The 25,550-nt window shown below is 37.4% G+C and overlaps 1 protein-coding gene and 1 long non-coding RNA gene across 4 annotated transcripts in view; both read left to right on the top strand.

The window, feature by feature from the left end:
• The window catches only part of LOC111599370 (polypeptide N-acetylgalactosaminyltransferase 2), a 32,997-nt gene extending 20,980 nt beyond the window's left edge, over positions 1-12,017 (top strand). Inside the window, exons 3-7 of the mRNA XM_023315006.2 lie at positions 8,614-9,077; positions 9,736-9,902; positions 10,128-10,815; positions 10,891-11,063; positions 11,251-12,017. Coding sequence (XP_023170774.2) covers positions 8,614-9,077; positions 9,736-9,902; positions 10,128-10,815; positions 10,891-11,063; positions 11,251-11,552 — 1,794 coding nt within the window. The 3' untranslated portion in view covers positions 11,553-12,017. The remainder of the gene's footprint in view (positions 1-8,613; positions 9,078-9,735; positions 9,903-10,127; positions 10,816-10,890; positions 11,064-11,250) is intronic.
• Positions 12,018-19,691: 7,674 nt separating this feature from the next.
• On the top strand, positions 19,692-20,722 carry LOC111599376. 3 transcript variants are annotated; one of them, XR_002751428.2, is made up of 4 exons: positions 19,692-19,865; positions 19,958-20,037; positions 20,111-20,256; positions 20,327-20,722. It is a non-coding gene; the product is annotated as an uncharacterized LOC111599376 (long non-coding RNA). The 3 variants fall into 3 exon arrangements; XR_002751429.2 differs by having other exon boundaries at positions 19,961-20,037; positions 20,111-20,722; XR_002751427.2 differs by having other exon boundaries at positions 20,111-20,722.
• Positions 20,723-25,550: the final 4,828 nt, after the last annotated feature.

The raw sequence follows: 25,550 nt of genomic DNA, 5'->3' as shown, positions 1-25,550 counted from the left end.
CATTATCATTATCATTATCATTATCATCATTATATTCGTTCTCATATTCCCCATAGTTTTGACCCCCCAATGAGGCATTTAATTGATGAAATTCTTGTATTCTTTAATTTGACTTACCTTTAAAACTATACAGTTTAACCTGTTATTACGAGACACTAGCTTACTGGACCTTAGCTTATCAACATTATAAGTGTTGCCGTCTTCATTTATCTTATCAATTTGACTGACCCACATTTGCCGTGTTTTTTGAGCTGCTTTTCAGCCTTTTCTCTATTTGTTTTCTTTTTATTAATTAGTGAAAATTTTCGCCAGCATTTTCCTTTCATGTTTTCTCGCTGCGTTTTTAATTTGCTGCGTTTTTTCTTGTCTTATTTTTCTGTATCAGTTTTTTCCTGCTCAATCACTGAGGCTTAACCCCAGCTTTGGTTCGTTTGGGGTTTTTTTTTCGGTTTTCGGCTTTCGGCTTTCGTTCGTGTGTCTATTTTGTGTCTTTCCCCTGAACTCTCAGCTGCTCAGTCTTCCAGCTGAATGATTTTCACATCGTGTAGTTTCATGTGAAGCAGAGTGCATAATTTAGTAATTGGAACGTATCAAATTTATTTTCAAGCGAGATGTCTTTGTTAGCGTCAAAGAGAAGCAGAATTTTTGTGCTCCAAATTGCAAAATACCTTATCGAACGCTCTCAGAGCTAGAATCTCTGGGAATATATACGCAACGTCAGTGCCCCAACTATATGCCAAGCTTTCTTTTCATACTTTCAATTTAGTTCAAAGCTTAAAAACAATTTGCTTTTGATTAAACTGCAAAATGCATTGCAAATGAGCTGATGCCATTCACTTCAGCATGCAGAATTCAATTGTGGACTGTGGACACACCCAACTAGCCATTCAACATGTGGCACTGTTGGCCATGCGTCACAGCCAACCAAAAACAACAGCAGCAACAACTCGTTAAGCAAACAAACAACAATAAGAAACAACAAAATTCAATTAAAAATCTATGCACGCCCAAAAACATATTGATTCGACAGAAAACAGAAACACGAAAATATTCTTGTCTGCAGACAGTGGCCGACACACACACACACACAGACACATAAGTACATTCAGTCCAAGAATAATACGGCCAAGAATAACAGTTGAATTGCAAGTGAGACATGACTTGGACACTAAAATTCGAATAGAAATTTTCAATTCGTTTCGAGACAGCCAAAAATCGAAAAGAATTTGAGTGGCTTAAGTTTATTTGGAAAAGTCAATAACTTAAGTCAATAATAGAAATATCAATATGAATAATAATAATCAGTCTGATCGTCACCTGCTGAAAACACCTTTTTCTTTTTCTTTTTCTTGAACAGTCCCCCAAGGTGGACCCCTTCTATGTGCTCAAGTTATCTCTGTGTGTACTTTGGCTTCACCTTTAGTTTCTGCCAGGCTTATCAGGTTGCATTTTTGCAGCAAATGCAGATGGATTCGTCACTTTGTCCCCATCTTCTGTAGATACTTTCAAAAGTAACCATGACCTTCATATAGCCTTCATCTTATAATTTCCTTCTTATACTTTACTTCTTATTCTTTAACTCTTATTCTTTACTACTTGTACTTTATGTTTAATACTTCTTAAGCTTTACTTATTTGATTTGATTTCCAAAGCGTTACTTCTTATACTTAGCTTCTTATAATTGAGTTCTTATACTTTACTTCTTATACGTTACTTTTTTATACTTTTAACTTCTTAGACTTCATTTTTCTTACTTAACTTTTTATACTTTACACTCTTCATCTTATACTTCTTAAACTTTACTTTATTTCTTTTACTTCACTTCTTATACTTTATGCTAAGTACTCCGTTCTTATACTTTAGTTCTTCTACTGCACTTCTTATGTCTTAATTCATATACTTTAAATCTCCTCCTATTTCTTATGCTTCACTTCTGTACTTGAATATCATTATTATTAATTATTCTACCATTACTCTTGACCAACCGAAACCAATGTGTAATACCTTGTGTTCACACTCGACTTCTTTGCCTTCTCTGTTTCTTATACTTCTACTAATACTCACATACTGAGTAACAGCGTTGCAAAGCGAGTGCAGTCACCTCTTATACGCTGTCTGACAAGCTCTTATACATCAATGTGCAAAGCCTTAAGTATTTATAGACTTATACGCTCTGCGTTTAATACACTTTACAGTCTTCTTCGAGCTTTTCTGTAAGCATAATACAATTTTCGATTACTTTACATAATCTTCACTTTTGCTTTCAAGATCATGTTTCTCATGTATATTTATAGCTCCGAAGTGCCTTGTAATTGCCTGCAGGGTATCTCTGCGCCGAGTAGTGCTGGCCTCAAGCACTCTTACTTTTTTGTTGTCATTAAAAGACTGAAAGCCCATTAAAGTCTAAACCAATTTCAATGATTTGTTTCGAGTTTCTATAACTAAAAAGTGCAAAAGAAAAATGATGAAAAATATATATATGACCAGACATTGAACTAAAGCATTGAACTTTATGCGAGACACACAAAAACAGCAGCAACAAAAATAAACAAAAGTGGAAAAAACACACAAAAAAATCCATTTGCGGCAACTTGTTGCTGGCATCGACCATATCGATGAGGCCTTATAGCTGTTGTTGCCTTTGTTGTTGTCAATTGACTAATGACACAGTTTGGATGAGCCGCATGGAAAATTGCGCTGTTTAGGTCAGTCAAAATGTATAAGTGCTTTTGGCTGAGTGCTCGATTGATTGATTGATGGCTTCACAAAGAGCTGCTGCAATAGTCGTCGGCGCTTCAAGCCTCATGATGTTTGTCTTGCGTGCCGAGCCAAACGTTTGTGGCTAAGCCCTAAAGATCACGTTCCACTAACCGACTTAGATACACAAATACCCAAGGGCTCACAAGCTGAATGGGAATACCCTGTAGTTATCGTCAAGTGGGTTTATTGGCTTGTTTACAAAAGGAATGTAGGGGAAACGAAGGAAAGTTTTTAGTGATTTAGGTGATTCTATATTAAATTGAAGTAGGGAACACACTTTCGTATAATTTCACGAGGTATTTCTTAGTCAGTCACTGCTTGCTACTGGCTTCTTACTTGTATTTCACACATGCATATTTATGATATATGCGCGTTACGTGTTACACAGACCGGGGGGACTCTAGGCTCTGGGCTATTTATGAAATGTTATATGAGCCTGAGCAACAATCTAGCAGCTAGTTGCGATGCAAACACACGCATAAATTTAATTTGTATACCCTGTAATTATCCTAATATATAAGCAGGGTGTTTTGATATGTTATGAGAGCATAAGCTTTAAGTTATGCTATTAGTGAACAGATTACAAATATGAGATTGGCTGAAGCAGAGAGAAACTTGAAACTTGTAAAGCTACATTTTAATGATGCTTTCAAGATACTCTCTAGTTATATATAATATCTAAAATAGTTATGTAATGCTCATATCTCTCTAAGCTACTAATTTGACAAAGATTGCGATTTAGACAAAGAAGTTATCATGCGTTAACTTAGCAGAGAGAAGCGTGCAAATGGAAGTTAATGAAATTTCTATTTATCTAAAGTGATTCTACTGCAACTCCCATGGTACTCCCAAATCAGTTGAACTTAAATGGTTTTTATCATAATTCCCACATAAATAACAAGATCTGAATTGCAATCGCGCACAAAAACTTTCGCCCGTCTATTGGGCCATTTATTATATCACACACACGCACACACACAGTTACATTTGATTTATGCCTAATTAGAAGCAGTAACAAGTTAATAACCAATAGCGATACCATAAACTCCCATGCGGGTGAGTGAGACGCTTTCGCTGTTTGGCGCTGGCTTTGGGTGTTTGGGGTTCTCGACTCGATTGTTGCTGCTGTCAATTACAGCTACAAAATGCGCATAATGATCTGCAAATAAGCCGCTTACCCGGCTTAGCACATAGAGCCGGCTCGCCCACACGCCCACACAGCGCATCGAAAGCCAATCAATGGCTGAATCGGTCCCCAAACTCGCCCGCAGAACAAACAATGCAACTAATTAAGTTACACATGACCGAAGAGCGAGGCAAAAGCGACAAATCGAATGGCAAAATTGAAACTGTTGCCCACAGCATTTGCATGGCATGGCATAGCATGACAGGTGGGAGGGTTGGGTAGGTAGCTGGATGGATTAGACCGAACAATACCTATTTCATAGTCGACGACCTGCGACAGGGAATGCACTAACTCAGCACTGGGACATTGCGTATACGCAATGTGCGCCTTCATTCGGTATTTCAATGGGGCTCCTTTGATTGTGGCATGCCCTTGCCTGTTTGCGTTTTCGATATATTTGTGATATTCGATACATTTATACATTCATATTCGATCAATTGACATTGGCGATATGAATAGTTGTTGTAAATAAAATCACATTTAGTAAATAACTAAAAACTAACTAACTAAAATTTGATAACTATTATCTATTCAATATGAATTTTGTATAAATTTACTTAATATCAATAAAAATATATATGTGTATGCTATGATATATATATATCTAATATTTATATTCGATAAGAAATCGATATTTGTATTCGATATATTTGTAGTCAATATGCATTGTTTATAGAAATACTTGACATTTGACATTTGAAATTATATATTCGATTTTAAATTACAAACTCACATATGTGCATCGATATTCAAAATACATATTCGATATACATAATCATATGTAATGACACTTTGATTGATTTCCTTATCTGATATTCTAATTCTATTGGCACACATGCCGTCTCAATAGTTGCTACAGATAATCGATGTGAGCATGATTTATATCGTTCCTGAAGTCACAGTCGATAGCATCACAGAGACTTGTCAGAGCCTGTCAAGAGTATTTAATCCTCGTCGCCAGCGTCGCATGCAACTGTTGCTTATTGTGTGTCCTTGTGGCTCACAAACTGTATTGTCACATGTCGCACAGCATCCTTCTGCTTCTTCTTCTATTTCTTTTGCCTGTCCGTCATTTAGTGTATGCACAAAAGCAAAAACCAGCTCAGACTAGAGCTCGTAATTAATGATAACAACCGAAAGCGTCGCAGCTGAATGCATCATGATATACCCTAAAGCTCATCCGACAACAAAGGCAACAACAATGGACTAACTATGTGATGGGATAATACTCGTATACTATATACCCACACATATATATGTTAAATAGAGAGACAGATGCTAAGAACTTTCGCATTTAGATGAGAAAAATATTTATAGTCGACCATAAATGTGACTATGGAAGAATAATGGAGCTATTAGCATCTGATGCAGAGTGAATGGAAAAGAAATAAACAACAGAAATATGAATGAAATGAAATGTGACTAAGAGTGAATTGCAATGAATCAGATAAAGGATTGTTATGAGGGAAAAAGTATTTAAATATATATTTAAATATGTTTAAATAAATAACAGTGTTACGTATAACAATAAATATAAATAGTAGTAAATACATTAAATAAGTTTTTTATAATTAAATAAAATTATAAAAAAATTTTTTTTTAGATTTCCAATCAACATTTGAAGGCTAAAATGAATATAAAATAAATAAATATATTTCACATAAATATATATATATATGTTATACAACTTTAAAATTTTTAAATACATTTGAGATACATTTTCAAGCAACATTTGAATGCTTAACTTGTGGCAAACCTCCAAGAATCATATATATATTAATTTTGGTATATCAATAAAGAAATGATCAACAATAACTAAATTTTGAAATTTTTAGTTTTTTAAGAAGCTCAGGCTTCTAGCTCTAAGCCTGTAGATGATTTACGTCTTTTCCAATTTGCCCTGCTCGTAAATATATAATCTATATTTTTTTGATCTTGAGTAGTCTACACGAATGTATCCAACATTTCAAGACAAGTATACCAAGACGAACACTGTGCAAAGCCAATATACTCTTTGTAAATATTTATATAAATATTCTAATAAATATTTACAATTTGCCACACGAAAAGCTTAAATCCGTCTAGCCAAGCGCATTATAAATTCATTTGTAAGCTTTGCTTGCCGAGTCATAAACCATTCTCCACTTACTTGTAGCTGAGTCGAATTCTCTACCCTCTACTAACTGCCTTAGCTTAATTGTAAGTAACAATGCAGTCAGTCACACAGCTCAACACTTGGGAGCATTTTGTGTTCTCGTTTTCAAACTGCAGACACGTTGCCCCGTGCTGAAAGGGACCCCAGCTGAGAGTCGCATAAAAAATGCGTTCGTAAATGGCGCTAAAAGGCGCACGTCTCGTGTAAATCGTAAGAAAATGCTAAACCGAAAAACCTAGTCAAATGAAACGGAAGTCGAATGCAAAACGTGCCGCGCTCTACGCTTAAAATTGAAAACACGCATACGCCGCGTATCACAAATGGAGGGTCTCCCTCTCTCTTTCTATGTCAGTGTGTGTGGACCTTTAAATGCGAGAAAAAAGCATGACAAATTGATTCAAATGTGAAAAGCAATTAATAATCAAGTCATGGGCAGAGCTCATGATGACTCTCTCTCTCTCTCACTCCCACACGCTATCTCTCTCTCTCTGTCTTGCTCTCTTTACTTCGCTGTCAAGTGTAAGAGCAGTCGGCCAATACTCAAGCCTTTTAATGGCTTTAACTACACAACAAAAGGAGCTATGGCCCATTAGCCCAGTCCCAAAGTTTATGGACAGCCTTTTACTCCTCATCAAGCTTCAAGAACAACTCGAACTTTTCAAACTGTTCCCAAGTGCTCAACAGCTGCTACCATTTTTAACCTTTTCATGCTCGTTTTTTTGATTGAGATTTCGGCACAAGTTTTGTTAAGCTTGACACACGCAGCCTTCAGCTGAACAAACGGCCATTCCTTATCAACAAATCCCTCTGCTTGCTCTCGCTGCTAAATCTTTTTAAGCTTTAATATGTTTTTATTATTTAAAGGCAAAAGACTCTGCTAGACTTGAGAAATATGCATTTTCAGCTTGGGCCATTGATTGATTATAAATTACAAATTACAGAATTGATTTTGCTATTCATAAATTCATAGGCTAGCGCTATGAAGCAGATTTGTGGGGGTTTGACGTCAAGACTCTGAACTATAATAGAAGCAAAGCTCTTGCTCTGTACTGTCAGCTGTGAAACGTTGAGCCTTTAAAATTCGTGGATATAATTGCTGTAATTATTGTGGGGTTTTAACCTTGAGCTTTCTATAACCGTAAAATCGATATTTATCGACTGAAATGTGCGGGCTCCATTTTATACTGTGGGCTTTTATAGTTCTGCTGCGACAAGCAGTGCTAGGAATCAGTAAAAACAAATGGCAAATAATATCAAAAAGTTAAATGGCAAATCGATAATTATCGATAAATATATTTTTTATGCAAATCGATTAGATATCAGCTGAATTTAAAAACAACATTATTGATTAAATAAATAGTCCATATTAGATACGTAAATGTCATGTCGATACTTATCGATTTATATGATTCTAATCAATATTGAGAATCCTAGCATATTAATTTATTAATTATAATAATAGTCGCACATATTATATATGAAAACGTGTAATCGATACTTAACGATAAATATAACAGATATGAAAACTAAAGATCTAACTAGTGGTATGCGTATATAATTTAATTAATCTATATAAAAATGATTAATCGATACCTATCGATACAATTTTGGATATTAAAAGTGAAGCACTTCACTTTATATATCTTTATGGAATGCATATATAAGCTATAGGCAATGAGTTATCGACACTTATCGATAAACTAATAAGAAAATTTGAGCTCTTAGCTCTTTTATTTATAAATAAAATACATATCTAATGCTATTAGCCAATCTAAGATGTTATCAAATGATTTCCGCTTAGCTCGCTTTAGTCTTGCCATTAGACATAAGCAAGGATATCGATTAAATGGCATATATAAAGGGTTTCAGCTAACAGTCGATAGCTATCGACAGCTCTAAGTTTTCTGCATTTCTTGCTTTAACTATGCACATTATGCCAAGGCATTAGAGCACACTTTTAACGAGTTGTAACAATTTATTGCACAACCGAAAACTTATCTCAAAGGCACATAAACGTGTGTACTATATACGTATACCATATATAGCTGATATATATATATATATAACTATATTTTTTCCGGTTGCAACTGGGTCAGACTTTGCTACCTTTTGCCCCTTTTTCAAAGATTATGAATCTTTTGAAACAAAACACGAAAGGGGCAACAATTGTTGTTCTTGTTGTTGTTGCTGTTCGCTTTGAGCCATAAGTCAGCCGCTGGCTGTAAAACTGTAAACTGAACTGCAACATTTTCCACTTTTTTTACTGCTGCAAGTTGTAAAACGCTCTAATCCTGAAAAAAGAAGAAGAAGTGAAAAAAGCGGCACACACCTACATACCTACAGACCCACGCCCTCTGCCCACTCGACGCCCACATCTCTGTGTGTGTTTGCTTTCAGTTGTGTTGAGTTACGACCACGTTCCACGTCGGCGTCACCCAAGTGCCGCAGATTAAGCAAATAAATTAAATGGCTTACTCACTCTCTCTCTCTCTCTATTCCTCTTTGTGTCTAGGTGGAGAATCGTGCTTTGCGCTTACGTGAGGTAGCAACAGCCATGCAACAGTATCAGGACGATATATCGGCCGGTGCATCGACTGCTCGCCAATGGGCGCCCGCCGCCAACTCCGGCTTACGCGTCGCTGCAGCTGCCGCAGGCGACGACGATCCTGGTGGCAATGTCATCTTAATCGGCTCCGTCAAGGACTTTGAACGCAACGCGGTGCACGGGCTCAAGTTGAATGGCATTGTCGCTCTCGAGGAGACATCGCAGGGCAGCAGCGGCGGCAATGCCGGACGTCTGGCCGTCGGGGCAAGCGCGCGCGAGGGCAGCGAAATCGAATACTTTGACGAGGCGGGCTACATACGTGGCGGCGGACTACGCAGCGGCGAGGATCCCTACATCAGGAATCGCTTCAATCAGGAGGCCAGCGATGCGCTGCCCAGCAATCGAGAAATACCTGACACCAGGAATCCAATGTGAGTGAGAGACTAGAGACTAGAGACTAGAGACTAGAGACTAGAGACTAGAGACTAGAGACTAGAGACTAGAGACTAGAGACTAGAGACTAGAGACTAGAGACTAGAGACTAGAGACTAGAGACTAGAGACTAGAGACTAGAGACTAGAGACTAGAGACTAGAGACTAGAGACTAGAGACTAGAGACTAGAGACTAGATACTAGAGACTAGAGACTAGAGACTAGAGACTAGAGACTAGAGACTAGAGACTAGAGACTAGAGACTAGAGACTAGAGACTAGAGACTAGAGACTAGAGACTAGAGACTAGAGACTAGAGACTAGAGACTAGAGACTAGAGACTAGAGACTAGAGACTAGAGACTAGAGACTAGAGACTAGATACTAGAGACTAGAGACTAGAGACTAGAGACTAGAGACTAGATACTAGAGACTAGAGACTAGAGACTAGAGACTAGAGACTAGAGACTAGAGATCCAGATAGACACTTGACAATAGAGACTAGAGACAAGAGACTAGAGACTAGAGACTAGAGACTAGAGACTAGAGACCAGAGACTAGAGACTAGAGACTAGAGACTAGAGACTAGAGACTAGAGACTAGACATCATATCTAAAGTAAACATTTCTCTTAATATATCTTATCATTTTAATTTCCAGGTGTCGCAGCAAAAAATACCGCGAAGATCTGCCCGAGACGAGCGTGATTATCACCTTCCACAATGAGGCTCGCTCCACGCTGTTGCGCACAATTGTGAGCGTTTTGAATCGTAGTCCGGAGCATTTAATACGGGAAATTGTGTTGGTGGATGATTACAGTGACCATCGTAAGTATTCTATAGCTCAATATGGAATTGTGAAGAATTCCGAAGATATGGATTGGGAATGGATATACCCAGATCTACAGACTCATTCATAAATTAAATCAAACTCAAGTTTGGATGAGCCATTTTAATTGAATAATGAAGAAGATTGTCAATTTATGAAGAGCTTAACAAAACAGTTATTAAATTCTTACCCATCTATCTCCCAATCTCTCTACCCCATTCCAGCCGAGGACGGCATGGAGCTGGCCAAGATCGATAAGGTGCGCATCATACGCAACGATAAGCGCGAAGGGCTGGTTAGATCGCGAGTGCGCGGCGCCGATGCAGCTGTTAGCAGCGTGCTGACCTTCCTCGACAGCCACGTCGAGTGCAATGAGCAGTGGCTGGAGCCGCTGCTGGAGCGTGTGCGCGAGGATCCGACACGCGTGGTCTGCCCCGTCATCGATGTGATTAGCATGGACAACTTTCAGTATATTGGCGCCTCGGCGGATCTGCGTGGCGGCTTCGATTGGAATCTGATCTTCAAATGGGAGTACCTCAGTCCCACGGAGCGTGCAGCCAGGCACAATGACCCAACCACTGCCATACGCACGCCCATGATAGCGGGCGGTCTGTTCGTGATCGACAAGGCCTACTTCAACAAGCTGGGCAAATACGATATGAAAATGGATGTCTGGGGCGGCGAGAATCTGGAGATCTCGTTCCGCGTCTGGCAATGTGGCGGCAGTCTAGAGATCATTCCATGCAGTCGAGTGGGTCACGTATTCCGCAAGCGCCATCCATACACTTTCCCCGGCGGCAGCGGCAACGTCTTCGCCAGAAACACTCGACGCGCTGCCGAAGTCTGGATGGATGATTACAAGCAGCACTACTACAATGCCGTACCCCTAGCTAAAAATATTCCATTTGGCAAGTAAGTTAATGAGTGAGAGAGAGAGAGAGAGAGATTACTCATTATAATCTGTCTCCTTCTTCTTCTTTCTGTCAGCATCGATGATCGTCTGGCCCTCAAGGAGAAGCTGCAGTGCAAACCCTTCAAGTGGTATCTGGAGCATGTTTATCCCGACCTGCAGGCACCCGAGCCACAGGAGGTGGGACAATTTAGACAGGATGCTACCGAATGCTTGGATACAATGGGTCACATAATAGACGGCACAGTGGGTAAGTAAAGATAGCACCATGGCCATACAGCTTATGGATCCATCTGCCAGACAAGCTAAGCCAAGAGTTCTTTCCGACCTGCACCACTCCCAGTGGAGACAGCCACAAGCTTCTGCACACTCACTGTTCAAGCTCTTCGGGATCTATTGTAATCAAGTGCCACATATGCTTCTTCTGCTTCGCACAGGTCTCTTCCCCTGCCACAATACGGGCGGCAATCAGGAATGGGCTTTCTCGAAGCGTGGTGAAATCAAACACGACGATCTTTGTCTGACGCTGGTGCAATTCTCACGCGGCTCGCAGGTGGTTCTCAAGTCATGTGACGAGACGGAAAACCAACGCTGGATCATGAAGGACGGCGGCCTGTTGAAGCACAACAAGATCAATGTCTGCCTGGACACGCGGGATCACCATGCTCAGGGCATCAGTGCGCAGCGCTGCAACTCGGCTTTGGCCACGCAGCGTTGGGCCTTTACCAAATACGCGTGAGAGCTGGAGGAGCGAGGCGAAGAAACGGAAACGACCAACTAAGTAAAACAAACACAAAAACAAAAACAACTTACTGCAACTCCCTGAAAAAAGACGTTCTGCTGGCAAGGAAAAAGTGGGAGTGAGTGGACGTGATATATAAGCTAAATGGAGGAAGAGATTGATGAAGATGATGGAGATGAATGATGATGATGATGTTGTATGTGGTTTCTATGTTTGAGCTACGGTTAACCACACTCACACACACACACACACCCACACACACACACACACATAGATACGACAAGTACAATGGTTTAACAAGCATAAGTTTCAACCATACGATATTTAAGTTAAAAGTTGAATGTGTATAAGTCTAGCCGCAGGGGCTAACACAAATTGTTGAAATACATTCTTATATGTATGTATATGTGTATATGTATATGTATGTATTCTTTCTCCAACACGATGCATGCAAGAAGGAAAAACACGTACTTAGACTGATTAATTTTTTGTATATGTAAAAAAACTATTTAAAAAATATATAAAAAATTTAAAAAAATACATATATATATATGTATACTTTTCGGCAAGCTGCTTAAAGAAACATGACAGAAAAAAGTGAATCCTAACTTCATTTATGAATTCAAATTTCCTTCTCAATTTCCCAAGTCAATTAACCGTTGGAAGCAAACACTATATATCTAGCTAGCATTCTAAAACATAAATCGAATCGAATTGAATTCCAACAGAATACTTGACAATTCTATTTAAAACAAAGCTCAGAGTCTTCTAAGAAAGGTAGGACAAGGCAGACAGAGAAAGAAAGAGAGAGAGAGCGCGCGAGAGAGAGAGAAATGTTATCATTAGTTTTAGTTATAAATTTAAGTAAATCCTTAAAAAACCAATTTAAGTGTATATAATATCATTATTTAAAGTTTCAAAGGCCAAAACTAAAAGAAAACTTTAACGGAAATCTGCTTAAAATATATTTCGCATCACAGAAAATCCATAAAAAAGAGAGAGGAAAATTACATTGATCCGATACAGACAAAGCAGCATTTAATTTGTTTCCAAAGCAATTTAACATTCCATCAAAAATATTTGCATCGTGTTTTAGTTTTCTATTATTTTCTATATAGAAATAAATTGTTAATTTTTGTATGAGTTTTTGTTTTATTTACTAGTTCTTTCATGAGCAGCAAACACACACACAAAACTGGAGTAGAAAAACCAAATAACAACTATATTATATGATTGTTTTGCCCGCATACGTTGCGTATGCGTATTAAATTGAAATTTTTATTTACGTCAAATAAAAATTGCAAAAAAAATAAATTAACTGACATGAAATGAAACAATTATTAAACTAAATGACAAAATGTTGTTTATTCTATGCAAAAAATTTAGCAGCTCTGCACGGCGTTGCGTATACTTAATGTAATTGGTTTAAGGGGCGAGGGGCGTGTCAGGAAATCTGTCAGCCGGCAAGTGCTCAGCGCATACTCTAATGTGCAGCACGTAGGTTAAACGACTTTATATTCTCATCTCATCTCATCTCGGCTCGGCTGCACTCAACTCAACTCAACTTTCGGCACATTGCGCATACGACACGTAGGACGCGAGTTTGTTGCGCTAATTTCGTCATGTTGTTGTTGCTGCTCTTATTTCTTCATTTTTAAGATAAAGTAAAACATAATAAACGGCAAAAGCAGGGCAAGGCAGGGCAAAACACTTTAAATTATGTGAAGGTAAGTAGTAGGTGAGGTAGGCTTGGTCGGCGTCGCTGCAGGGGCGTGGCGGGCAGTCTGTGTAAACATGAGCATAAAGCGTAGCATAAAAAGCGAGCCAGCACGATGGAATAAAGTGTCATGCTCGTTTGCCGCAGCCACAGCCGCAGAGATAAAACATTTTAAGAGACGGTTCCAAGATACGCAAATTGAGGAATTTCGCTTAGTCGCAGTTGGGCAAAAATTGCGCGCATCGCATGTCACTTGAGGCGAAGAGTGTTCTAGGTAAGGAAATCAGTTTCAATTAAAATCTTCTTAAATTATACGGTTTCTTAATTAAATTATCCCAAATTTAAAACAAAGTCTTCATAAATTTTAAGAAATTTTGGAAAATTAGAAAGAAAAAATTTAATTCAGAAATTTCTTTTTATATTTTGAAAAAAAGTTGTATTTTTAAACATTCTAATTAAAAATTTTGAATCCGGAAAACTTTAATTTTATATTATAAATTTTGAAAATGTAATAAAAAGTTTTAAAACATTTTTAAAATTTAAAAAGTTAAATTGGAGCTTTAAAAAAATTGAAAACGGATCAATTACAATTTTAAAAAATTTTTTTGAAGTATTATTTTTAGCTTGGGATAACATTTGCATTTCTTAGAGTTTTGAGTTTGGAAGAGAACCCGTGGGTCACCGAATCTTATTTCTTACTTATGTCAAAGATTCATGCCTGATCATGAACTCGCAAAGATATGAAAATGTTGTGCTCTCTTAGAGATCATTTACCAAAATGTAAATTCATTTAACGAAAATATATAATTCTGAAGTTGAAAATTATAAAAAAAAAATTGGAAGAACATTAAAAGTAATACAAAAATCGGCTTAGTTTTCAAGCTATATGATCGTACTTTTAGATTATATTCATAACGATAGGTTTAGTAAAATTAAGAGAAATTTGCCGTACTCAAACTATTGAAAAACATAAAAAGCTGCTGCTCCAACCAAACCCAGAATTAAATTTATTTTCAATCATTGCGTGTGCTTAACCAAATCTTAGAGGTAAATTGAACGAGCTTCGCAAGTTAAGAACATCCTTCACATATTTCTTAAGCTACTTCAGACAGGGTGCGCTTTCGTCGTCAGCTTGAGAATATAAAATTCTACAAATGCAGCGGCATTTTGCTAGCCGCATGTGCAGGCAGCCGTAAGACAAACCGATTTCCGTATGAAAAGCTTTAGCGGAAACTGAAAGCCAGTTGCTATGCGGCATAACGGATGCTGTTGTCAGCGACAAGGTTAAGCCAGGAGATAGCAGTCAGCAGCAGGTAAGGCAGATGGGGCAGGTGGGGCAGCTGGGGCAGGTTTACAGGCAACTGGAACAGAATCTGAATCGTTTATGAGAGTGTCACGAAGTCTGAGCCCCATATGGTTAGCCTGATAGCTGAGGCGTTTACCTTGTTTGCCAACTGACAGGTGAGTAACATTTTACCTGCCTGCAAACAAACGTTCCACTGCCTCTTCCTCTTCGCCTCCGCCTGCTTCTTCTTACATACTCCTTAGTGCAGGGCAACGCGTGTGTCGAGCATACAAAAGAGGTGAAAAGGTTGACGATGCGATTGGCCCGTGGCACATAACAAAAGCAACAAATATCAGTGTGGCAAATAAAGCTCAACTCGGCTAAGGGTTGCCCTGCAAAATTTACCTTTATCGAGCAGATTCTATATAGCTATCAGTATTTTTAGTTGATATTGATCTAGAGATTCTTACTTAACTTCTGAGTTTTCAACTCTCGATCTCTGAGCAACGTTTCTTTCTAGAGTGAAATCCTTTTAGAAATGATTCTAAAGGCTTTTAGTTAACTTTATGTATTATATTCATTTATAGAACACTTTCTGGTCTCTCTCTGTCTCTTTCCGCTGTCACATAGCCATACAGCAGTCGTGTATACCCACTTGACAGGCACATTTTTCATGCATATAAACGACATTTTCATCAGTTGCTGTGGGGCGATGCCATCGGCATTCGCACAGCTTCCGCAATTTTATCGCGGCCTCTCGTTACGTAGATGCCTTACGCCTAACGCCTTACGTCATTGTCAGTTTACGTGCCACACACACTCACCGTGTGTGTGTATTATTAGCAGCTGGAGTGCGGTGTGTGGAGTGTCGAGCCTCTCACTTCCTGCCTTCGCATCGTCCTATCGCCCTGATGTCCTGTCGTCCTGGCGGCCTGACGTCCTCTTATGCTTGGCCTGCTCATACATTAATCATGGAACTCTCATACGCTGTTTAACTCATGTGCAGGTATCTGCATCTCCCTCTCTCTGTCTCTGTGTTTCTTGTATAATGAGCCTGTCGTTGAAACATAATTAAAAACACGTTAAGCACCAGAGTTGACCAGATTTACATATACATATATAAATTGTGCCCCGAGCAACCGGGCTCTTGGGCAGATTGAAAGCGTACAGAGCCTTGGGCGCAAATTAAAAGCTCTTAAAAGCGAACAACTTTATTTAATTTGTATTAATTAATAATTAATAATTGTAATAAAAACCTTTTTTTAAATTAAATTTAATTTGTATTAATTAATAATTAATAATTAAAAGCTTTTTAATTTGTATTAATTAATAATCAATAATTAATAATTGTTAATAAATAATAAGGATATTAAAAATAATTAATAATAATTGATAATTTATAATTTATAATTGTTCATTGATAATTAATAATAATAATAATAAAAATAATTATAAATAATCAATAATTAATAATTGTTAATTAATATTTGATAAAAATAATAATAATAAAAAGAATTAATATAATTAATAATTAATAATAATAAATAATTTATAAATTAATAATAAATAAAGCTTTTCTTAGGAATTCATGAAAATATTTATATTCTTGATCCGACCGATGAGCTAGGTCGAACTAGCCATGTCTATGTATTCCGTTTCCTTATTATTATTGTTTTTTAACTGCAATTTGAATGGCAGAAAAGCTAGAGATTTTATATTCACAATGTATGTTGCTGTGATGCATTAGCAGACTTTGAATATTGTAAATTTATGAAATCTTAAGCTCAAATTTCGAGCACTAATGATTGAGGCTTTGGCAGATACGAACATCTGAATGTCAGATTTACGCTCTGAGCTCAACTCTGACTTTTCATTTCATATCAATTACTGTGAACTGATTTTGATACAACTTTAAGCTAGTTGCCTAATGAGTTTGGTCTACTGGGCCAAGCTTAAGTCAATTTTCATTTATGTTTCATATTTGTTAACTCCAGCCCAATTCAAAGCCAACTCCTTTAAGCAACTCTCTCGCTAAGGTAAAGTATATGTCTGGCTTCATCTATTTAAGCGGCAGACCTTAAGCTGGCTCGTTTGATGTGTTATTGCGTTACAGCTTCATTAATATTTGCTCTACTATCAGCCAGAAGCTCAGATTGCCTTGCAATTGGGTAATTGGGCTTTGAGTTGGGGTTGGGTGAGAGCCAAGCAAAGACTTGTTATTTTGGCTTTATGTTGACAATGCAAAATGCTTGACGCTGATAAACAACAAATGGCAAATAAAGCTAAGCGGATTTTCATATCGATTACAAAGGCAAAAGCCTCAACGAAATTTTCACAATTTCTATTTTTTCATCAATTTGAAACTTTTTATTGTGGAGTTTGTGAGAGGCAAAGTGTAAATGTAAGCTGATTTATTGCTTGTTTTGAAAGCAGGGGAGGAGCAGCAGTATGCGTTTGTTTTTGTAGGGTATGTGTGTGGCAGCCTAATCCGCTTATGTGAGCAAATTGAATAATAACCTTGCAACGCGCCAAAAGGCAGACAAAAGCCAAAACGTAGCAGCAGCAGCGCAATTTGGCAAAGTGAAAAACTCAGATTAGGCAAATGTACATTGATTGCAGAGTTGCGAGTGTGAGAGAGAGAGGGAGAGAAAGAGAGAGTGAGCGTTAGAGCGAGCAAGGCTGTCGCGGTTAGGCGCTAGCCTAATAGATGTGAGCGGCTTTCAGCGAGCGCCTAAAAGCAGGCAATACTTTTTGTGTGCTGCCTATGATGGAGTGTGTGTGCGAGTGTGTGTGTGTGTGTGCATGTGTTTGTGTGTGTGTTTTGATGTGTCGCTGACATAACAAGCAAATGCTGCGTACATTTCGTCTTGGCCAAGTCAAGCTGTGGCTTTTACCTCAGCTTCATGTTGTCTGTTCGCTCGCACGCTTAATTGGAAAACACACTCTCACACGCACACATACACACACACTTACACGTAGCCCTCACATACGCTTTAACAACGTGTTGGCCTCTACAAAAACAATAACAATCAGCCAACAAACAGCAAACAAACATGGCCCTGGCCAAATATTCGACTCGTAGCGTATCGAACGCAGATTCGGCCCGAGAGTCCATGCCTCCTCCCTTGTTCCGTGCTACAGCCGCAGCAGCAGCAGCTGCGGCACGTAGTAGCTGCCACAGGCTTTAGTTTATGACTGCGCTTGGAGGCGTGCAAATGTTTTGGCCACTCGCCTCGTCTCCCGTCGCCTTGCTCAAGTGCCCAGGCAAACTATGTGAAGAGGCAATGGCTATCTGCTATATTATGCTGTATTTAGTGTTGTTCTTTCGGGTTTCTTTTGTTTTAAATACCCTGTAAAATTGGGCTTTGCTCTGTAGGGCATTATGAACTAAGCTGAGGTGGGCTTAACTTTCCTATCTGCTCTATCTAAGTGTACTCTTTCTTCTATTCATATATGATACCCTGTAGGCAGCATACTTGCTATATAGGGTATCATGAGTGAAGCTGAGCTGTGTGTTTTGACATTTGGATAGTCTGCCATGTTAAGCTATTATTTACCGCTCAGTTGTTGCTCTCAAAGTTTGGCTTTTCTAATGTTTCAATACCCTGTACGTCTTTCAGGGGTATAATGAGCTACATGGACTTCTGACCGACCAGAGTTTTGGGTATTATATAAAGTCCTCTTTTCTTACTCTCCTGGCTTTTAGCATATGCTTTAGGGCTTATCTTAAGTACAATTAGTCTAGAAGTATTCTGAATTTATACAACACATATTTTAGTTAAAATTCTGTTAATATTTTTAACTCTGTATTCAAGAATATAAGAAAAATTCAATTCAAGAAATTAAATTTTACTGTAATTTTCCAAGAAATTCAAACTCTATTTTCTTCACTGGGTATCTGAAAGTCACCCACTCAGACTTGGTATATTTCCTACTTTTACTTTTCCGCCCATAAACTTACTTTGTGCGTGCTGCTGGGAATGCCAAAACATGTGTTAGGAGCCCCCATGCATTAATAATAAGAAGCCATTTAACAGAGTGTTGCATATGCCAGGAAAAGTTTGAAAAATTCTGAAAGTTCGCTGAGCTCGAAGAGAACATTTCGTGTGGAGGCGTCGAATCTATTAAAATAAACACCAAAGCCAATTACATAAAGACTTAGAGGCCAAGTTTAATGCATAAATTTGGTTACTATTTATGGATAAATGAACAGAGCAAAGTTCACTTTCCATGGCCTTGACAGGCTGCACAGCTTGTGGCGCCATCTAGTGCTCGCTATGGGCAACTGAATGAATTTGAATGCAAATTGATTTGTGTATGGAATTGCCTTTGGGATTGCGTCCTTAGGCTCTGCAAATTAAATAGTGTTGCACATTTCAAGGTTTTACAACACTGCAAAGTGTAAGAGATCACCATTATTTTCCTGAAATATATTAATTATGTTATAATAATTGTCAATTATATCTTAGTTGCCATTAGCTTTGATATTTGCCGTTAAGCAGTGTGGTAAAACGTTGACTCCTCATAATATAGCAAGTGTTGCACAAACAATACAAAATAGTTAAGTTTTGAAATGGCTTTTCTTCAGTATGTTTGTGCTAGAGTTTTTTAGTAGTTCCTAAGATTTGGCTATAAATTGAACCAATACTAAACTTGCTAAGCTTTTGCAACACTGCATCTGAATTTATCAGTAGTATCTAATAAATGAATTAAAAAACTTAATTTTCATTAATTATCTCATTTGTATTTAAACTTATGCTTAGTGTTGAAGAAGAGTGCTGAAGAGCAGTGTTGTAAAACGAACTCTTAATAGTCCAGAATATCAATTATTATAGCCGAAAGCCATCTGACATATGTCTAGTGTTGTAAAACGACACCTTATAGCTACAAACAGTGTTGTAAAACTTGTCAAATTCAAATTTGTTTTGATTTATGATAAATGGAGGCTTTACATATGTTTAATAATAATTTTGAATGATGGTAATTTAGTGTTTTACAACACTGTTTTCTGGTAACATTGCCTAACCTTTAATTATATTAGAAAACAATAAATATGCTTAACTCTCTTTAGGAGATTTCAACACACAGCTACTTAGATACCTGAGCTCGCCCACGAATTTTCGCATCAATTCATATTTTCACCTGGAGTCACCTGGTAATGGGGTATTCGTTTGGTTTACTGGTCTGTGTGAAGGGTCTTCTCGTGTGGCAATTGTGAAATTGAAAACTGTTAACTAATTAGTTATTCAAGCGAAGAGGTAGCCTGACACCTGCTCCACCTGTGATGCAGTCAGGCGTCAACGTTTTGGTAAGTCAAATGTCAAGCGATCGATAAAGTGTTATTTGCTCAATAAATTAGCTACGTGGCTTGATTATATGCAAATATACCAACATTTCCAGCAGTTGCTGTCAATTACAAGAAGCCGAGAAAGAGAGAGAGAGGCAAAGAGATAAGCAATTACTATTGCAATTGATTGCAGGTAAAGCTGAGACATAATCAAATGAAAAAGAAAACAATAACGGAATATTTGGTAACTGCTATCGAATGTACAGTCCCGTTGGCGAACCGTTGTTCCGTGTCCAGCTCCGTGCTGCAAGTTATGGCCCGCACATAAAAGTCAAACATGGCTGATAAATGAAGCTCGACAATTTACATGCAGCCAGAGTGAAAGGTGAAAAGTGAAAATCAGAAAATCAAAGTGAGAAATTCGGCAAAAAATGTGCAAAAAAATGAAAAATGAAAAATGAAAATTCTTGCTTTACGCGCAGATTTTCATAGATGTGGGAAAAGCGAACGCCATGTTCCATTTACCAACTGACAGGGATAAGCAACCGAACGAAAGGATAACAATGTCACAGACACACACACGCACACAGACACCAACTGCAGATGACAAGCGACCAAAGGGAATACGAATAACAACAACCAGAGGAAAAACACCAAAAAGTTGGGTTAAGTTGAACGAAAACTTAGATGCTCTTTAAACTAAGCCGAGAGCTATTAAAAAAGACAATGGAAAGATGAAAATGTTAAAGAAGTTTAATAAAGGAGAATAAATACTATAATTAGAGAAAGATGGCGATGTAACAAAGGAGAAAGGCAACGAGAAAAGTAAAGACAATGGAAGTAAACGAAAAAATATTAATGGAAGTATATGGAGCAGAGCAGAGAGCATCTTTAGAAGTATGGAAAGTAATATTAAGAAAGAAAATATTATCATATGTATATATAATATATATATATATAATAGGGAGAGAGAGAGAGAGAGAGAGAATGACAGAGTGATAGACAGAGAAAGAGGATAAGAAGGCAGATAGAATGTGAAAAAAATAATGATAGAGACAGAGCTACTTAAAATAGAGACATACAAAATATAGACTCAACATAGTCAATTTAAAATATAGATCAAATTTAGAAGTAAGCGGAAACTTTGGCATGTTTCATGCCCAAGCCGTTAGACCCCAAGAGAGAGAAGCATCAGCCATAGCGGAAATTGTTGAAAAATAAATATACATACCCATATATATATATATATATATATATGTATAGCGCACACTGATCAGCTGTCAATTTGACCAGGGTTGTAGCCGACAAAAAAATAAGCAGTAGTAATCTGTTCCGCCTCAACTATTTTGGACTACGAATCGGAAGCATTCACAAAGCAGAAAGAAGAAGGAGGGAAAAATAACATTTGCCCAACTTGTTGGACAAGTTGTCAAGCAACTTGAATTTGATATTATTGCAAGCTATATTGGGGTTGTCGTTGGCAGAGAATTTTTGCACTTGGCCAAGAACTTAATGAAATCAATTACCAGCTAACAAGTTCTGTTCGCTGCCAAATGAAATTAGTGAAACGGAAAGCAGTTCGAGGAGCCGAAGGAGTCTTAGGAGTGAAAAGCATTAAGGACACTCGACAAATTGCAAGTATTTTATTGGCTTTCATTTGACTTTGACTTCACTTTGTTTTCCTTCACTTTCTTTTATCAAATTCAATTTGTGTAAATATTTGCGATGCTTGGCTTTGATTTAATAAAGAAACACATTATTTTATAAGTTCATTACGAAATAATGCACATCGAAATGGTTCTAAGAAATAAAATGAATTGGAAAGAATTCGAGTATATCTTAGATTATAACTTAGGATACAAATAAACGAAAATGTCGAATCAATTCATAATTTTGATTGGAAAAGCCTTTAAAGTCGACATAAACTCATGTATATATCTGTCTTCTTCTAACAGCTTATGATTGCTTTTCAATATGGGAATTGACACACAAAGTCAAAGCAATATGCTTAGCTATCTCTTTCACGCACATTATAGTCATAATTTATAACACTTTATCGTTTTGCATACAAATTCCACGCACACATTCAAAGCTAATTCAAAGATCATCAATTCCTTGCCATTCCATTGCAAATGCTCAACAATTGCCTAAGCACTTGCTTGCTTGCTCGCTCACACTCACTACAGCTAACAAGCGACGTCGTCTTGCACACTCACTCACACACACACAATAGCTATCAAACGTCATCTTTTTGCATTTTGCTTACTTATTTATACATCTGTTTATCCCACACACACACATTCATTTCTGTTGCCCCTTCCAATACGAATAACAACAACCAGAGGAAAAACACCAAAAAGTTGGGTTAAGTTGAACGAAAACTTAGATGCTCTTTAAACTAAGCCGAGAGCTATTAAAAAAGACAATGGAAAGATGAAAATGTTAAAGAAGTTTAATAAAGGAGAATAAATACTATAATTAGAGAAAGATGGCGATGTAACAAAGGAGAAAGGCAACGAGAAAAGTAAAGACAATGGAAGTAAACGAAAAAATATTAATGGAAGTATATGGAGCAGAGCAGAGAGCATCTTTAGAAGTATGGAAAGTAATATTAAGAAAGAAAATATTATCATATGTATATATAATATATATATATATAATAGGGAGAGAGAGAGAGAGAGAGAGAATGACAGAGTGATAGACAGAGAAAGAGGATAAGAAGGCAGATAGAATGTGAAAAAAATAATGATAGAGACAGAGCTACTTAAAATAGAGACATACAAAATATAGACTCAACATAGTCAATTTAAAATATAGATCAAATTTAGAAGTAAGCGGAAACTTTGGCATGTTTCATGCCCAAGCCGTTAGACCCCAAGAGAGAGAAGCATCAGCCATAGCGGAAATTGTTGAAAAATAAATATACATACCCATATATATATATATATATATATATGTATAGCGCACACTGATCAGCTGTCAATTTGACCAGGGTTGTAGCCGACAAAAAAATAAGCAGTAGTAATCTGTTCCGCCTCAACTATTTTGGACTACGAATCGGAAGCATTCACAAAGCAGAAAGAAGAAGGAGGGAAAAATAACATTTGCCCAACTTGTTGGACAAGTTGTCAAGCAACTTGAATTTGATATTATTGCAAGCTATATTGGGGTTGTCGTTGGCAGAGAATTTTTGCACTTGGCCAAGAACTTAATGAAATCAATTACCAGCTAACAAGTTCTGTTCGCTGCCAAATGAAATTAGTGAAACGGAAAGCAGTTCGAGGAGCCGAAGGAGTCTTAGGAGTGAAAAGCATTAAGGACACTCGACAAATTGCAAGTATTTTATTGGCTTTCATTTGACTTTGACTTCACTTTGTTTTCCTTCACTTTCTTTTATCAAATTCAATTTGTGTAAATATTTGCGATGCTTGGCTTTGATTTAATAAAGAAACACATTATTTTATAAGTTCATTACGAAATAATGCACATCGAAATGGTTCTAAGAAATAAAATGAATTGGAAAGAATTCGAGTATATCTTAGATTATAACTTAGGATACAAATAAACGAAAATGTCGAATCAATTCATAATTTTGATTGGAAAAGCCTTTAAAGTCGACATAAACTCATGTATATATCTGTCTTCTTCTAACAGCTTATGATTGCTTTTCAATATGGGAATTGACACACAAAGTCAAAGCAATATGCTTAGCTATCTCTTTCACGCACATTATAGTCATAATTTATAACACTTTATCGTTTTGCATACAAATTCCACGCACACATTCAAAGCTAATTCAAAGATCATCAATTCCTTGCCATTCCATTGCAAATGCTCAACAATTGCCTAAGCACTTGCTTGCTTGCTCGCTCACACTCACTACAGCTAACAAGCGACGTCGTCTTGCACACTCACTCACACACACACAATAGCTATCAAACGTCATCTTTTTGCATTTTGCTTACTTATTTATACATCTGTTTATCCCACACACACACATTCATTTCTGTTGCCCCTTCCAACAGTTTATGTATTTTTTTGTCGTTTGCAAACAGAATTTATTAGCTCAAGTCAAAAGGAACAACAGCAACAGCTACAGCAACAACAAGAACTGTTACATATTTGCCTAAGCATTCACAAAACAAAAACAATTTAAACTTTCATTACAGTCAAAGCACTTGTCGCTCTCACTCTCACTCTCACTCGCGCTCTCTTTACACACTCCCTCCCTCTTCAAGTCACACATTTGGCCACTTAAACGGCACTCATTCATTCATAAAGTGTGTGGAGTAATTTTCCAGCTGCTTCACTTCCTTCATTTTGTGGCTGACAGCTCTGCCAGCGGCAATGCCAACGCCTTTCGACTCCGCCTTCTGCTTGTCTTCACCACAGCACTCGCTCTCCCGCTCTCCCTCTCTTCCATGCTCTCTTCAGACTTTATGCTTTTGTGGTCGTAGTGTGAGCTTCTTTTCGGGTTTGCGGTTTGCCTTTTATAGTTGTAGTTGTAGTTGGGCACTGCGAGACAGTTGCAAGCTGTCGTCGCCTCCTGCCCTTCCCTCTATCTCTCTGTCTTGCTCCTACCCACTCTCTATCATTATTGCTCATCATGCGTTTCTAATGAAGTCGTAAAAATTGAAAACTTTCAACGCGTGCTGTGCTCTTCTCTGTGTGTGCGTGTTTATTTTATCTTCTTGCTCACTCCCTCCACTTGGTGCTGCTGATGTGTTGTGCTTTCTTTATTGCCTCGCCACGCTTTCGTCTGTCTGCCTTTTGTCTTCGCATCTTGCTACAAATACCGCAATCATTTTTATTCATTTAGCCATTTTGCTTGCTACGCTGCCGACATTTCATCTTCTTTGAACATGTTGCGGTTCTTTTTTATGTTCGTTCGCTTCTTTCGGTTTGTTTTGCCATTTTTTAATACATTTTATTGCTGCGAAGTGCGTAAGCAGCTTAAAGCTTAGCACGCTGCTTAAATTGCAAGTGTAACTAACATATTCGCTTAGAAGCTAACGGTAAACTTTTGAGGTGTTAAATGGATATTTCAGCGCCTGTTAGCTGAAGTTTCTTAATTTTTATAGCATACTTTTGCGGGCTTCCAAAACAGTTTAACCTTTACTTTTCATTTAGTTAACTCAATTTTCTTTATATCAAATTCCCATTTCACTGTGATTCAACTTATCTTTACTGTTACAGTCACTGTCAAAATTCATGGCGCTGTCCATTTCCAAACAGCTATTAATTCGTTAAGCCTCTTCACTCCCAATCGTTGATGCATATTTAATTTAGATCCAAATATCTGTTTGTTTTTATAGGCCACAAGCTGTTGTTCTCTGTGAAAATTGCACTGCGAAAAAATAATAAAAAAAAATCAAATTTAAATATTTTTTGTTCCTTTTTATTATCATTCGATGGCTGTTAATTTGTTTATTTTTCGCACGGTACGTTGACAAATATAAACTGTTGATAGAGTATATCGATTATGATATGATCTATGTAACAGATCGATCGATTAAAGAGACGAAGACGATGAAGAGCTGAGGAACTTAAAGGAAGAAGGCAGTGAAGACTACTTACCGATTAGTTTAAATAAATATCGATAAACGATTACCCTTGTAATTTTATAAATTATATATTGTTTAAACCATATCCGATAAATTAAGTTTTAAAACTTTTTATTAGCTGCTTAATAAACTGTTCTTATCG

Source organism: Drosophila hydei, unplaced genomic scaffold, assembly GCF_003285905.1.
Source record: "Drosophila hydei strain 15085-1641.00,03,60 unplaced genomic scaffold, DhydRS2 tig00000172-arrow-pilon, whole genome shotgun sequence".
In the NCBI taxonomy this organism is placed as follows: Eukaryota; Metazoa; Arthropoda; class Insecta; order Diptera; family Drosophilidae; genus Drosophila; species Drosophila hydei.
The sequence above is the reverse complement of the archived record's forward strand: the minus strand, read 5'-3'. Positions and strand labels throughout refer to the sequence as shown.